The following is a 16,630-nucleotide window of genomic DNA, read 5'->3' on the forward strand; positions in this document are numbered from 1 at the left end:
CAGTTTTTACCTATACCTGAAAACAGAGTTTGTTGTTTTAATTATTGATTAATTAGATTTGCTCAGGCAAAACAAATGCATTTAAAATAGTTGATTTTTTTTTTTTTCATTTATTTTCATTTTTGTGGTAAAAGACCAAATTTCTGCTTGGTCTTTGCTAGGGGTAATGCATATGCCCTCGGCCCTTACTTTGTCCTTTACACCTTTAGGCTGTGTAATAAATAACCTTAAAGGTTATTTACACCTTTAAGGCTGTGTTTGTACCACATTCAGCTAGTATTAAACTTTTGGCAGGTCTAGGAATATTATATGTGGCAGGGGGAAAAAATGTTCCTCACTCCGATGCCTGGAAATCTAAAGAATTGCTGCTTGTGTTTTTCTACCCTGCCTGAACCTTTCCTGTAAAATGAGCTTTTCTTTCCCACAAAATGCTGCATTGCTGCTTGATTCTGCTTCCTGCAGCAATGTTTGTTAGCATAGCATCTGATCTGTCTATGTACGTTTGTTTGTGAACTACTTCTCAGAGACTTAGGTGGCACAGGAGACCAGAATCAAAAACATTTACTTGTGAATTGTGGTAGCTGTGGAATAATACCAAATATATTACAAGCTAACTTGTAGGTATGAAGAAACAGTTACAGGAAAAAAACATACGGTGGTATTGATTTGTTTAATTTGCACTCCAGAGCATCCCCAAGCCTGGACACAAAAGAACGGATTCAACTCACAGTAGCAATGAATCTGAATATACTTTTAGCTCTGAGATCACAGAAGCAGAAGACTTACCACTGAGGATGGAGGTAATGTTAAAAAAAAAAACCAATACAACAGAACTTTTCATTGATCAATTCCTGTCTCTTTTTTTTGTGTGTGTGTATGTATGTGATTGTGAACACTATGTATTGAGAAATCTAATGCTAAATCTGTCTTGATTCCATTTCCTTTTTGAGAATAGCTCATTCTGTAGTTAGCTGTAATCCTATTTAAAAAAGAATACTTTGAATTCTTCTGCATCACAGCAAATGCAGACTAAACACTTGGTCCTCCAGTTGTTTTGCATCTGTAAAAACATTTGCCTGCCAGTGTTTATAAGCACAAGCAATTTTTCGCCACAAAGTAGGAACTCAGAAAACCAGTGCGAGTTCCTGAGAATTCTGTATGCCATGTATTTTGAGGATTAAAAGAGCCAAGGTGGCAGGCTGCACTCTTAGGATGTTCAAGAAATGCATTCCCTGCTGGGGCTGAGAACCTTGCATCGATTCATTTTTCTCCATTCCATACAGATGAATAAAACTCATTATTCAATAATATGATTCTCTCTAATGAATAATAACCATGAATAATTGTTTTGTATCTCCAAGCCATTCTCTGTGTATTCCGAGACAACTGTATGTTTTGTCCCCTCTCAGTCCCGCAGGAGTGGGACTACTAACACAGCAGCAAGCTGTCAGGTTTGTGCTCTGACTGTGCTTGGCAGTTGGCAGATGCAAAGTTCTTCTGTGTATACCAGAGATTTTTATAACTGTGAGCAATCACAGAGCTCCTTCTGTTTGACCTCTCTAGGTTAGTTATCTCTGCAGTTTGTTTTACAGGCTGTTTTTGAAAGCATCCACAGAAAGTGATTTTCCACCAGGGATGCAAACACCACGACACATTCATGCTGACATACATTCTGAGCAGCATCTTTCATAATTTGCCTTCTCATTTACACTTTTCACCTTGCAAAATTATTTCAGAAAGATGCTCCCATCTTTATAGGCAGCCAAGAAAAGGGCAGTGCAACTGCATCTGATTGGATCTTACATACAAGCCAAATAGCATCTTTTCTTTTGGCTAACAGACTTATTTAGTTGTTATTCTAGAGCTGATTTTGGTGATCTAATTTTTTTTAACATAAGTGGAAAATGAAGAAGTAACAGTAGGGTGAATAAGTGCAGCACTGGGAAGATTGAGTCTATATTCTCTTTAATATATGCTGTTAATTTTAAGGGGGTAATGATACAAAACCATACCACAAAAACAGACACCATGTCATTATGAAACAATAAAGCCAGCAACCTGAAAGTCCATTTTCTTTTTCCCGAGCTGCCAGTGTAGTTTATGAGCCTTCCTCTCAACAGTGAGAGGAGATGAAGTGGAAATAGCTGTGCTTGCTTATCTGCTAAGTCATTATTATTAATTTTCTAGTTCCTTTTGTAGGCTTCAAAGTTTTATGGTGCACTTCATAGTAAATGCTTTAATCTTCTTGCTACATGAAGTACAAAATGGCTGATTAACAGTTTTTTATGGACCTTCAGATGGCAAATGCTGGTCCTTGTCCAGAAAATGGTGAGAAAGCTAGGGGTTTAGTCCCAGAACAGCCTGTTTAATTAGCATAATAAAAGGAAAAAGGCATAAAATATATATTGTAGTGCCTTTTTATGTCAGTCATCCCACTAAGTTACCTTGGTTAATCGTGGATCTAAATCTATACTCGTCAGTGAGAGTTATCTGTATCTGAAGAACTCAGGGAGAGATAATTTGAAATGGGAGGAAAAACAGAAGAAGCATTGGTTTACAGTTGCTTTCCAAATGATTCTAACCACAGACATTTTTTTCTCCTTCCCCCTCCAAACAAGTAAGATTAAAAGGTATGCTTAATTATAGACCACTGTCTGCTAGATCATCCCTGGTGCTTCCTTTTGCTAGGCTGTAGGCTTAGATACGTTTTATGCGAGTAGATCCTTTTTTAAAATAGCATTCTGACAGCTGGTGAAACATTTTAGTTGCCAGTAGTGAACTCTCAGAATCAAGTAACATTTCTGTGTGTCATTTCTTTTCCCCAGTCTGTTTTCCCTTTCTTACTCACAGTAGCGCTTCCTTTTGCTGTGGAAGTGGAATACGTCTTGACTTCCTTCTGTTCTTCCTAAAGCAGGAGCCAAGTGAGAAAAAGGCACCATTGGACATGTCTCTGTTCCTCAAGCTGCAGAAACGGGTTACAGAGCTGGAGCAAGAAAAGCAATCCCTGCAGGATGAACTGGACAGAAAGGAAGAACAGGCTCTTCGTGCCAAAGCTAAGGTGGACTCCTTCTTGCTGACCAAATGCTGACTCCAGAATATCCCTGGTGAAATATCAGCTATGCAAATGCTGACTGGCTTTTACTATGTCCTTATCTTCCCTTAGCACTTGCTTTATTTTACCACACGTTTTATGCCTGGTACTTAGTACTGTCAGTACCTTGTATTAGGTACTCACGATTTACTTTTCCAAGGTTCCTGAGATCCTATGATGGAAGTTAACAGGAACGAAATGCACTGGGGCTTTGGCATTTTGTTTATTGAGGAATAAAAATATCACAGCCAACTTAAGTGTTGGGGAGAATAAGTATTTGGTCATTTTAGGTGGAATAAGAAGTGCTTTAATCAGTGCCGAAGTGCTGAGATTAGACAAGTTTGCTTAGCAGATTTTAATTGTAATTCTCTAATGTGGCCTCCTTAACTACTCATAAAAATGTTAAACTAGTTTTGGCATTTGTTTTCAACAGTAAATATCTTAAACATTCTGGCATTCATTGTGCTCTGTTTCATTACCTGTGACAGGTACACGATTTTATTTACATTAACCAATTATATGTCTTAAACACACAATTAAGTGAGACCATGCCAATATTCAACTTAAAGTGCTCAGCAGTACCAGAATGAGTGTTTTCCAGTTCTATGGGAAAAAAAATTTAGGTCCCTTTCCTTTTCCTGCCCCAACTATAACAAGGAATAGAAAGGATTGCTTGTTCCTTTGTTTTTTCACACTGATCCATGTTCTTTCACAGGAGGAGGAAAGGCCTCCAATAAGAGGTGCAGAGTTGGAGTATGAGTCGCTCAAGGTAAATCTAAGGAGTTCTTCGTTATTTTCTAGTGAGAATATTACCACCAATTATATGTGCTGGCATAGTACGTTACATCAGCTCTGCTCTTTCTGAATATTGGCTAAAAAAAACAGAATTAAAATTCCCCAGGAAGTGTTTTATTGTAAGATTGCCTTTTTTTTTTTTTTTTTTGAGGTATAGAGTGTATGATTGGGGCTTCATGCAGCTTGCAAGTTAATTTGAGCAAAGATAGAGTGATAAATGTAGCTCTGTATTCCAGACATGTTATTTAAGTTGATACATACCTTAGGCCACTAACAATTAAAATATTTCTTAATAACCCTGAATGATGCAGGATCTTCTTAGCCTGTTGGCTGCTGTTTGTTGGGAGCTTACTTTGTTGTTGTTGTTGTTGTTGTTGTTGTTAAGGGAAGAATAGGAGAAAAAAAGATGGTTGTTTCTTTCTTCTTTTCAAATCTACATGTACTACCATACATGGGTGTGGGTTCAGTCTAATAGTAGCCCTGTCTGTGAAATCCTGTTGGGCACACAGCTGGGGGCAGGGGAGGGATTGTTGGATTTGTTGCAGATGCTCATCGTTTCAGCCATGCTGCTGGCTGATGGAGTTGTCTCCATTTTTTGCAGCGTCAAGAGCTTGAATCTGAGAATAAAAAACTGAAGAATGAGTTGAATGAGCTGCAGAAGGCCCTCACAGAAACACGAGCTCCAGAGGTAACTGCTCCTGGTGCTCCAGCATACAGAGTCCTCCTGGATCAGCTGACTTCAGTAAGCGAAGAACTGGAAGTACGCAAGGAAGAAGTGCTTATCCTGAGGTCTCAGTTGGTTAGCCAGAAAGAGGCTATTCAACCCAAGGTAAATACCAGTCAAGAGGTGCACTGGGTAGTAAAGCTATGTTGTGTAACCGGCATGCCTTATTTAATTTATCAGCCTGCTTGAAAAGGCAGAAAAAAATTATCTACGTTTCAAAGCCTTTCTAAGTGCTAGCTGTTCATCCATTGCTAGTGCACAAATTGCAGCAGTTCAAACTGGGAGACTGTTAATAAACCAACCTTGGGCTTATCTACCAGCATCTCATGAAGATATACAGATCATACCAGGCTGTCAGATACAGACTGTCTGGCCAAGGTCTCCCCAGACTCTTTTAATGATGTGGAAATGATTCTTGTTTGGAGCAGTATCGTATTTCTAGTGAGTTATGTAGTTTGACTGGGAAATTTACCATGTTGTCAGGAATTCTTTTTAATTAATAGTTCAGCAGGTGTGAGCACCAATTTCTGCTAAATCTGGTTGGGCTCATAAATGGCTGCACACAAAAAAACAATAAAATTTTTTAAAGATAACCTATGAAGATATATAAAATCCATATTATTGCTTGATAGCTGACGTGCTTTAGAAGAATAGATCACATTCCCTGAAGTGTATTTTCTAAAAACTAATAATAAGATAAAGCTATAATTCTGATGAGATACTTAGTGTAGTAATAGCTTTGAAAATAAGTTATTTAACCTGAAAAGGTGTCAGTTAAACTAGCAACTAATCAGTTCCATTGAACTGAACTCTAGCATTTGTAACTGCAGCAGGAAATTAACAGATACATCTTCTCTTTCCTTCATTTACTGCAGAGATGTGTTTATATTTGTCCAAAATCAGTTGAAAGTCTGTGATGCATGAAAGTGTACATACCTTGTTTCAAATTATTTAATTATAAAGCAAACAAAATTCATCTTCCTAAGATATTTTTAGCATTATAAGTGAATTTTTGAATAGAAGTCCTTGAATAACTTATTCTCAGTGATGGTGGGACCAAATTGTTGTTTTTGCATTAGTTTGGAGGGAAATATGAAGGTGACCAGTGGGACGGCTAACAGCCAATTTACTTATTAGATCAGACAGCTGCAGCTCAGAAAAGAATTTCTAATGTTTTGTTTCTCTTCTTCCTTGCCTACCAATTTGATGGACAGGAGGACAAGGTACATGTTATTTTCTACAATTGTTAACCAGAACTATGTAATGCTATCAAACAAACAAACAGTGACAAATACTTGAGCTATCATTTCGCTGCCTCTCATATGTAGCCTACATGTATCATAGAATCATAGAATGGCCTGGGTTGAAAAGGACCACAATGATCATCGAATTTCAACCCCCCTGCTATGTGCATGGTCACCAACCAGCAGACCAGGCTGCCCAGAGCCACATCCAGCCTGGCCTTGAGTGCCTCCAGGGATGGGGCATCCACAACCTCCGTGGGCAACCTGTTCTAGTGTCACCACGCTTTGTGTGGAAAGACTTTCTCCTAATATCTAACCGAAACCTCCCCTGTCCCAGTTTAAAACCATTCCCCCTTGTCCTATCACTAACCACCCTCGTAAACAGCCGTTCCCCCTCCTGTTTGTATGCTCCCTTCAAGTACTGGAAGGCTGCAATGAGGTCTCCCTGGAGTCTTCTCTTCTCCAAGCTAAACAATTCCAGTTCCCTTAACCTTTCCTCATTGGAGAGGTCCAGGTCCCTCTGGATGGCTTCCCTTCCTGCCAGTGTATTGACTGCACCACTCAGCATGATGTATTTGCAGTTCTTCTTGCTCTTTACTTTGCTGTTATTGAAAAACCGTTCTCGTTATCCCTTTCTTTTGTCCCCTGTATTCCCTCCTTACCCTTCTGCACAAGGAAGTAAGCTGCTTCAAAACAAGCAGATTTAACAGATTTGCACTTCTGGTTTATGTTAACCTGGACATGAAAGGAAAGATCCATGAATCAGTCTGGTTGGGTCAATTAGTGTGTCTTGCTGAATGTGTTTGAAGAGCAGGAGCAGCACTTTGATTTACAAATCAGATCTGTACAGCAATATCTATACATTTCACAAAAGAATTCCTTGATAGGAGGGATTACTTTATAGTGTTTGTTACCTTTGACATGCACTGAATGCAGTCAGGACTCAGGTTGTGATCTGCAGATACTAGACAGGAGTTGCTGAATGTTTGATTAGAATATTTAGTTGAACATAGAGTATTTAGGAAAACGAGGAACGAAACTGACTTGAAATGAGGGCTGCTAAGCGTTACAACTGTAGCAGTTAGAGTATTCTGGAGGATATCAGAGTAACTAGCATTTTGTCCCTTAGCACAGAAGTAATAAACACGTTGCTAAGGCAGCATTGGCAGATGAGTACAGTATTACTACTGTGTAATGAAAGAATTGTAGAAAACTAACAAAGATCTCACTGTAATCTCGGGAACCATTTTTTGAGCAGCTTATATGTTTTATTGGTTTTCCTATCAGATAACACAAATTGCGTTAGGCATAAGAGAGCTGTTCTCCAAAACTTACACCCACAAAGTTGTTCCTTTGAAAAATTTTACACAGGAAAATAGCACTTAATTGTTTTGAAAGTCAAAAAGAAAAGTCAGAATTACAGCTCTTAAATTCGTTAGAGCGCTGTGGTAATTATCCCTGGCAATGACTAAGATTAGTCTGGCCTAGCTGACTGCAAACGCTGATTATTTATTACAGGTTTTACTGAAGAAAAGGCAAAAGTGCCATAGTAACATTCAAAACTGAAACAAAAATGGTATTTTGATGATATGTAGCTTAAAAAATTTCCAGTCCTTGCAAATTATTGCCTGCTTTGTCAGAGTATTGAAAATACGTAAAGTGAAGACTTCATTTATGAGATTCAGAAATAAAAGTTAAAATAGAATTAAGCTGTATTTGTAAACTTGTTGCAAAATTATGCTGCTTGAGTTTCAGTATGTAGTAATGCTAAACCAAATGCAAATCCATTATTTCATTTCCTTTTAGATGATAAAAAAGAAAATGAAACAAGGTTAACAGATGTACCCACTCAGTAGTGATATTTCAGCATGTTGTATGCAGTCATTTTTAAAGATACTCCAGACCATTGTAGAAGTTACAGACCAAACTCTTGCTCCTGAAGTACCCAGACTTACTTTAGCATGCTGCTTGAGTAGGGTCCCATGTGAGTAACGGGACAAAAACACGGATTCAGAGAACAATTACGTTGTTAAATTTACCCTGGAAATCCTCGTTCTTTTTCCAGAACACCATGACAGATTCTACAATCCTCTTGGAGGATGTGCAGAAGATGAAAGACAAAGGGGAAATAGCACAGGCATATATTGGACTGAAGGAAACCAACAGGTACACGTTCTCTACATTTCATTTACAGTCATTTGCAGTGTGCCTTGACATCCTGAGTATATCATGTTCAATAGGTTGTATCCACCTAAGTGTAAATGCATGGGGAACACTTGTAGTTGGGGTTATAATTTGATTTGATTAGTAAAACTGCTGTGTACAGTATTTGAAAGGATTCTTAATGGTGACATGTCAAATCCCAGTTCTTGGACTTGCACCTTCTTAGCCTTTAATTGACTACATTGCTCAAACTGGGTTCTGTTCCACATGCTGTTTTTAAACTTTTGTCCGGTAGTAGTCATGGTAGTCTGTCATAATATGTATATTGTAACAGCATGAAATGCTGTAACCACTTGGGCTAATACCACAAGCTAAATTTCATCACTGGGAAGAAATACATATAAACAGGAGAGGTATTGTTGTCTCCAAGTTGTTTTAGGGAATTGTTTCTTTCTCTTTTATTGTAACTATAATTTAGTATGTAATGTCCTTAACATGTCATCTCATCACCATCATGTATCTCTCTTGTATTTTTTTAAACACTTTTCTTGGAAGGCAATCTCCCCAGGACTATCATATGCTGAATGAGGACGGAGAACTTTGGCTGGTTTATGAAGGGTTAAAACAAGCCAACAGGTTACCAGACTTCTCAGAATGGTTTTTTCTTTATTTGCATCTTCTCTTCTAGCTAACTGTGTCCCTTGCTTTGGCTACAGTATTCCTTTTTGCTTAGAAAAAAATCTTTGTTGGATTTTCCTCAAAGTTAGTTGCCAAAGTTTTCAATGTTATTTGAGAAGCTAAGATGGTGGCAACAAAGAATAGGTAATTCTCAAGAATACTTGCACAAAAGTAGACTATAAAATGCCAGAAGATCTGCAAGGGGAGGAATTTTTTAACTGTGTATTATTTATCTGCCTTTATGTTGGATATCAAAATTAATGTACTGTTGGAATAATTTCAGCATACTCTTAACTTCTGAATAGTTACGTCTTGCTCTCTTTATTCTGACTTGGGTTCAGTAAATGTAACATTATTCTCCCACACCTCTCTATGCAAGATTCAGAGTGTAACAGACAAGAAGGAGCCCACAAGCAGAGAAGCAGTCTTCAGCTCATCGTGGCGCTGGCCAGACCTCATACAGTCACTGTGGCTGCTGCAAAGCTGCATGCTGGTCAGGTCGTTGGGCAGCTCACCTGGTTAGGAAATACAGTTCAGGTCTGCGTGTGTGACTGGGCCTCTGTAACATATCCTAGACTTCCAAAACGATCATTAGTCATGTCCTGGCACAACAGATTTTCTTAAATATGCACATTTGGTGGCAGTAACTACAGAAGGAGCTATTTTGCAGCAAGCACTACTAACTGAAGTCTTTCCTTTCCTTGTGCTTACAAATTCTAAACCTAACACAGTCCGTGAAGGTGTAACTTAGAACAAGTGTTCTGCAGAGCAGAACGATCGTGTGAGAGACAGCGCTCTGCACCTCTTCCTTTTTGTCCTAGCACTGTAGAGACAACAAGCTTTGTATTAATGGCAGAGCAATGCAGGTAAACGACTATTTGCCCTCGCGTGCTTGATCTGTCTGGTTACTAATAAATGTGGCTGCCTAATGCATATTTAAACCCTGAAAGATTGTCTAATTGAGCACTAGCAGTCTCCAGTGGTGTCACTTCCTGTGTGTGTATATTTATGAAATAATGAGTCAGAGCTCTTGGACAGTGCCTTGCAAACATGAATTAATCCACACAGCAGTGCTTTGAAGGAGGCTCTTGCGTCTTATCCCCATTTCACATAAGAAGAATTTGAGACGTGATTTGCCCAAGGGAAAAGAGCGAGTCAGTGGCAAGGGTGAAACAGAGCTCCTGGATACCAGTCCTGGGTTTGGTTCTTTAGTTAACCATTCCTGCACAAATGGCAAGCCCTACGATTCTGTGACAGGCCTCTTCAAAATGTTTACTTTAGTGCAAGAATATAAAGATTATTTGTTATTAATTGCAGTTGTGACTGAACAGAGTTAACTTTAAAAAGATTTTCCTTTGTTAATATTGCAGGAAGCTAGCTTAAGTGTTTAGACTGTCTTGATTTTACACAGTTGATATGATTTGGGTAGAGGTAAAACCTCTCTTGCTCCTTTGCAAACAGGAGCAGTCTGTGAAGGCGTAGCAATACATTCCTTGCCACGTTCTCAGCAGTACCATGCACAGTATGTGCTCCATCACAAAGGAAATGCAAAGCATTGTCACAATTAGTTTCCCTCCACTTTTTGATCACACAAACTTAATTTAATTAGAAGGCATACTGAAGGGTTTAAAGAGTACTCTGCCTTTTTCATTTTCCTTTGCAAGCCATGGCTAATTGTTCCTGAGCAGCAGCTAAACTCCCTCTGAGAATCTGGGATGTGTCTTACTAAGTGTGATCTTACAATTGCTGCTCAACCTCTTCAGGCTGCTGGAGTCTCAGCTGCAGTCGCAGAAGAAGAGCCACGAGAATGAGCTGGAGTCACTGCGAGGTGAGATCCAAAGTCTGAAGGAAGAAAACAATCGCCAGCAGCAGCTCTTGGCACAGAATCTGCAGCTGCCCCCAGAGGCCCGCATTGAAGCCAGTCTGCAGCATGAGATCACCCGGCTGACAAACGAGAACTTGGTAAGGGCAATGATGTTGTTGGAGCAGGCATGGAGTCTTACAAGCTTGTCTGTGCCTGTAAGTTGTCATTGGTTTTCAGATGGCAGCCTCTTGTAAAAAAGCTGCTTGAGTGCAGCCTTTTTTTTGTTTTAGGTAAGCAAATAGAAGAAAGAAACTAATGACTACTGATTAAGTCGAATCATTTTGAGGAATTTGTTAGTTTGTGGCATAGAAAAAGTTTGCGGATCCCAGTGTAAGAGTGCTGGTTTCAACTAGTGAGTTTAATCATTCCTAAATAGAATCGTCGATATGCATCGATGATAAAAAAAAATAGTATTGGCAAGCAGTGGTATTTCTTCTGAAATATTATTTTGTTGAAAAATGCTGATGTAGTTCTTTAATGCTTCAGTGTAGCTTTTCTTCCCCTTTCCCTCTGTGCCTGAAGCTACACAGATCATCCACTGTGTTATGAGCTCCAGGTATTCAGTGTTCTGTTCCAGAAGAAGAAACTTGGTTAGAAGTTACTTGGCTGTTTGGTGTTCCTTGTTCCCTGTACCACATTTTTGTATGAAAAAACACCTTTTCCCCTGAAGGTGTACGTTCATCATGTATGGGCTAGTTCATTTCTGGGGAAATTTTCAGCCTATACTGAAAAATCACTTTATTATCACTGTTTATTAGCTTGGAGTTCCTCCGTATAATTTCTTCTTTGTAGTAGAATGCACCAGACTATGTAGGTTGCTCTGAAAGTAATGCCTCCTATTTATTTCCAGGGAAACTGCAACAAATACAAATAGCACAATAACACTATTTGATAGAGATAGATTTGCAGCTACAAAACACTGTTTTTCAATTGTCACCATCATTAGCTGTGCATTTTTACCGGCAGTACTGAACAAGAGCCTGTGTGCTCTGCTCATAAAAATCTGCACCACTGGAGGGCACCTACTGTGCCACAGCTGCAATGATAGTGTTGCTGCAGTGTACCACCCAGCACCTCACTGTGCTCACATCCACTGTTAGGTCTCCGTAAAAGTTCAGCAGGCGTTGATGAGTGAAGGAATTCAATCCCACCCCTTTGCTTCATATTTACTTCCATGTCAGACACCATTCTGTCTGTAGAGGTTCAACTTCTACTCCACACCACCAACATCAACCTCTGGCATCATGGGCCAGTGTAATGAAATAAGAGGCATTACTTTTGGAGCAGCCGTTGTACTTCAGGGAGAAAATTCAGAGCTCTGAGTGCCATCGCTTTCTCTAAACAAGCCAAAGTGCTGCTTAGAGAGCCTTTTCTGCTTACATATGTTACAGAGGTTTTCATTGTAAAGCTGTTGTCTTAGTACCGAGGTTTAGAGCAATAGCCAATTCAGCTTAATAGCTCTTAGAAAATTGATTGAAAGTCTGTTATAAACACGTACCAGCAGTAGCTGACTCCTACTGGAAAAGGTAAATGGCAAATGCTCCATCTTGGACAGTTCCTCCTGCTGCTTAGTCATGTGTTCTGAGTTTTAGCCTTTCTTCCACCAACGGAGCTACTCATCACGTTCCGAGTCCGAAGACAACAGAGTCACGTAATTACATCCCAGAGGAGATTTCTTTCTTTAAAAATGCAGTGAATGTAATTTTACTTGTTAAAAACAGACTCATTTGTTAGTATTTCACTACAAATATTTGAGTACTGCAAATGTGCTCCAAACTGGGAATAGGCTTCTTTTCCAACCCTAGCCCCACAGCGCAAATAATTGACAGCTTTCCCAGATGTGATGTTCGAATGGCAGTACTTACTGCAATCCCATCTTCATTAACACAGGGAAGTGTTCTTTCCAGAGCCTTGCAAAAATTATATCCCAGACTTTCACAGTATTATTATTGTCCATTTTTTAAAGATCTGACTTCTGTGCCTCATCTACATTAGCTTCTGTCTGGGAGAGGCTGGAGTCAGCACCACACCTAAGAACTAAACAACTTCAAATTGGGGATCTTGATCTTGCATTAATCTGATTGCATTTATATAGTGCTAAATGAAGTATTAGTGCCTGAAAGGGAGGGGGAAAAACAATCCTCTACCTATTTTTACAGTTTTATGAGGAGTTGTATGCAGATGATCCCAAGAAGTATCAATCGTACCGGATTTCCCTTTACAAACGGATGATTGTATGTAGATCACATGAATCCTGCTTCTTTGTTGTCTCGTTCGCTATTTCTGGAGCACTAATTGAAAAGCAGGCTGCCTCCCTTTCTGCCTTCCAAAGGAAATCCCCTGCAGAGAGCTTCATGATGCCAATTATATCCTTCACTGCTTTTTTTGTTAGTCTTAGTGTCCTCTGTGTCATCTGTGTCTCTTTTTGACGCACAGTTTTTCTACTAATACGTCTTGCACTGTGAGCAAAGCAGTTTCTTTTTGAGTTCTACTTAATTCTGCCTCTACGCCCTGAAAAGGAGGTACGTGATGCAAAAGATGCTCAATTTTCAGGTCCACTCTTTGCTTTAAAACTTCAACACATTTAAATTCAGCTCAGCAAAATAGAGGCCTGATCATGCAGATACTTCTAAGGTTAATAATGCCTGCAAACGTAAGTAGCCAAATCTTAGCTTAGTTTTTTTGGAGATCTCCTTACAGTGCTGACAGCTGGAACGAATAAATCTGTCTGAATCAAAACACTTACAGAGATCTGTAATTAATGTTTTTCAAATGTGTGAAATCTGAAGGATAGAATTGGTAATATTAAAAATAATTTATCTGCATAATAATTAAAAACTATAAGCAGAGGTAGCAGCACACCTGAACTTGAAGGAATATAACTTATGAGATTCCAGAGCTCACTGAGATGTGACAGCTGTTTAATTTGTATAGTGGAGCCACAGTGCTTTTAGGAAAGGTGCAGTATACGTGGTGATACTTGTAATGCAAGGAGCTCGTGGTGCCCTGTGTTCTTACTGGTGCAATGAAGAATCATACTTACAACAGCACATTTTTTAAGAGCTTCTTTTAAACACCTATTCCGGAATGGCTTTCAGATTTTTTGAGCTGGAGGTTTTGCTTCCGCAGGAGGTCACAGAAGTATTCAAAGATTTCTGGGGAGTGTTCCTTTGGAAGAAAAATACTGCTTTATTGCATTAATAGGTCTTTTAGGTGCCACGTGTTGTTCAAGAACAGAATACAAAGATGATTCTTTTAAGACCCCAGTTTCAGTGTAAGGAAGTGTGGGAAATGTGATGATGCTAAATGATAGAGAACATTATAAGATACGTTACATATTGCATGGTTTATGATTTTGGTGAATTTAAAGGCAAGTTACGTCCTTTTTGCAGACATCTCTTTCATATTCTTATAAAATGAATAAGCTTGAATAACGAGTCAGTCCTGAAGGCATGAGTAAATCATGCAGAAGTACAGGACAGCTGTTAAATAATAAAGAAAATCACGTCAGTGAGGCGTTTGGAAGAGCAAAGAGGAAGCATTAGGGAGATGTGTTTGCAGCAAAATGCCTTTTGCTGTGAGAACTGACCTAGTTTTGAGTGTTTGCAGAGTATACCTGCCTAAGAGCTTTGCCTTTGTCGTGCTACACAACTTAATAACATTTGCAATATTTGTCTTGTGTTATAGGCAGTGTACCAGCTTGTAAACCTCAGCCAGCGGATGGCAACACTGTTCAGCTTTCCTCACCACCTTGCAGATTCTAACAGCGCTGATTTTCTGTCACATTATGGCATTTGCTTATATCTTAATCTGTCTCTCATTTTAATTTACAGGATTTAATGGAACAACTTGAAAAGCAAGACAAAACTGTTCGCAAATTAAAGAAGCAATTGAAGGTATTTGCTAAGAAGATTGGTGAACTTGAAGGTACTTTTATATTTTGAGAGAAAGATTTTGTTTTACATTTTGTGATCCCATTGTCATTAGATCTAGCTGTCTTAGCAGCAGGGAGGGTGTGAGGGCTTCAGCAGCATTAGCCTCTGTTGATTGATTCCAGGAACAGGAGATCCACTCATGGCTCCCTTCGTTCCTTTATAAAGCTGCAAAAGATTTGTCATCACTTGAAAGCAGTGAGTAAGAGAAGGCTGATGTTTCTCTGAAGACAGAAATTATTTAGAAGGAATGTTACCTGGCCTATTTGTGTACTCAAAGACGGTATCTGTTTCTGTCAAGATGAAAGCAGTATTAAATAAGAGCCAGATATAAAAAGTACATCCAGTTTTTCTTTGATTGTGAATTTCTTTATCACTGGAGCCAAGAATGCTGAGGTTGTCTTTTTCTGATTGAGATTTCATTTTCAGGAGCTGGCGAGACTTGGGTATGGGAGCATTCAGATATGGACTAAGCAAGTTCTATTTTTATGAGCTTCAAAGTGTGTTGCCTTAGGATCTCATGACTGAAGAGACTGAGAGCTTGCTATGTCTCTGCATAAGTAATATCATTGTAATTGTTAAAAGTGATTAGTAATGTTAAAAAGTTGAAGTATTAATGTTTTTTTAAATAATTCAGATCTTAATCTTTGTAAAGCTTTTTATGGCTGTCTGCTTTCTCCAGAAACAAGCTCAGTAGCTTATCAGTTCTTCAAAGGAAGAATGCTACCCCAAGATGTATTTATCAAGAATCAGCCTTCTTGTTTAATGGGCGTTTTGTTGCTAAGTGTTACCCCAAACCAACAAAAAACCCCACATTTCTTAGTTTTATATGCTGGAGTTCTTTGTTAGAAATGTAAAAGTTTCTTCCTGTATATGTTGGTTGTCTGGAAGACATTATAATGTTTCTTTTCATTTCCCTTCTGAAGTGGGTCAGATGGAGAACATATCACCTGGACAAATCATTGATGAACCTATTCGTCCAGTTAACATTCCACGGAAGGAAAAGGACTTCCAGGGGATGTTGGAGTATAAGAAAGAGGATGAACAAAAGCTAGTCAAGAATCTTATATTAGGTAAGTATCTTTCTCATTTGCAGCCTCCTTTGCTCTCACATAGTCTGACAAATAAAGCAAATGATGAGAACATTACAGTTGCATAGCATGCTTTGGTTTTGACAGCGTTCAGTTTATCTAAAATTCCTCAGTGTCAGTTGTAATGCAATATCTTTCCTGATTAGTACAGTACATATTAATATGTCCACATATTTTTAGCAAGCAGTTATGTTTTATTCTGTTCTGAAATTTTACCAAGAAAAGTGGCTCATGTTCTTAGTTCTGCTGTTAATTCTTCACTGTCCACATATAGACACACAGGTAGAATTAACTAGGAAGTTGCAGTTACTGGGTATAACACCTTCCAGAGAGTTTCCACTTAACAAAATAATGTGTGTGTTTTTCCCAAGAGCTGAAACCACGCGGGGTAGCAGTCAACCTGATTCCAGGACTACCAGCATATATTTTGTTCATGTGTGTACGCCACGCAGATTACCTTAACGATGACCAGAAAGTGCGTTCATTGTTGACCTCCACTATCAATGGCATCAAAAAAGTGCTGAAGGTCAGTCTGCTTGATTTAGGAGAATGTTAAATTGAAATTTCCCTCTGATTGTTCAATAAGTGAGGAAAGGTCTATCAGTTCTGGATTTCTGACCAGTAAATTCTCCCACTGAAGTTACAGAAGTTGGGCTAGCCAGCAACAAATTACAGTTGATAGCATTTTCTACACGTACTACCATAGATGCTCTGAATGAATTAAAAAAAGGATTATCTTATTTTTATTTTGAATACTCTTCCTCCTCTGAAGCTAAACTTTTGAAGCTTTGGGTGCAGTAGGTTACATAGTGAGGCTTTGTAAATCTTCTCCAGAGCACTTAATTAAGATGTTTCATTTGCAGTGTTGGTTCACAGATTTCCATATTTGCTTCATCTGCCAATTTTTACTGGCGATAAGTTACTGCCTGAAGTCTTTGCAGTGAGTGGGCTGGAGGAGTGTAGGCCAGGGAGTATTGTGAAGGCAACATTAAGAGATAAAGATACTTCATGCCTTGTGGAGTGTTCTTATTTTTTAACTAAAGCAGCT

The 16,630-nt window shown here is 38.9% G+C and overlaps 1 protein-coding gene across 26 annotated transcripts in view; it reads left to right on the forward strand.

The window, feature by feature from the left end:
• MYO5A (myosin VA) overlaps positions 1-16,630 on the forward strand; it is a 97,727-nt gene that overhangs the window by 72,494 nt on the left and 8,603 nt on the right. For 7 of the 26 annotated variants that reach the window (XM_046898931.1, XM_046898932.1, XM_046898933.1 and 4 more), the window contains 12 exons: positions 687-800; positions 2,912-3,058; positions 3,807-3,860; positions 4,488-4,715; positions 5,825-5,833; positions 7,920-8,020; positions 8,573-8,653; positions 10,459-10,657; positions 12,719-12,793; positions 14,393-14,486; positions 15,418-15,564; positions 15,954-16,108. In XM_046898931.1, the coding sequence (XP_046754887.1) occupies positions 687-800; positions 2,912-3,058; positions 3,807-3,860; positions 4,488-4,715; positions 5,825-5,833; positions 7,920-8,020; positions 8,573-8,653; positions 10,459-10,657; positions 12,719-12,793; positions 14,393-14,486; positions 15,418-15,564; positions 15,954-16,108 (1,404 nt within the window). The remainder of the gene's footprint in view (positions 1-686; positions 801-2,911; positions 3,059-3,806; positions 3,861-4,487; positions 4,716-5,824; positions 5,834-7,919; positions 8,021-8,572; positions 8,654-10,458; positions 10,658-12,718; positions 12,794-14,392; positions 14,487-15,417; positions 15,565-15,953; positions 16,109-16,630) is intronic. The other 19 variants (NM_205300.2, XM_046898927.1, XM_046898928.1 and 16 more) reach the window with 14 other exon arrangements.

The sequence above is a fragment of the Gallus gallus genome, chromosome 10 (genome assembly GCF_016699485.2).
Source record: "Gallus gallus isolate bGalGal1 chromosome 10, bGalGal1.mat.broiler.GRCg7b, whole genome shotgun sequence".
In the NCBI taxonomy this organism is placed as follows: domain Eukaryota; kingdom Metazoa; phylum Chordata; class Aves; order Galliformes; family Phasianidae; genus Gallus; species Gallus gallus.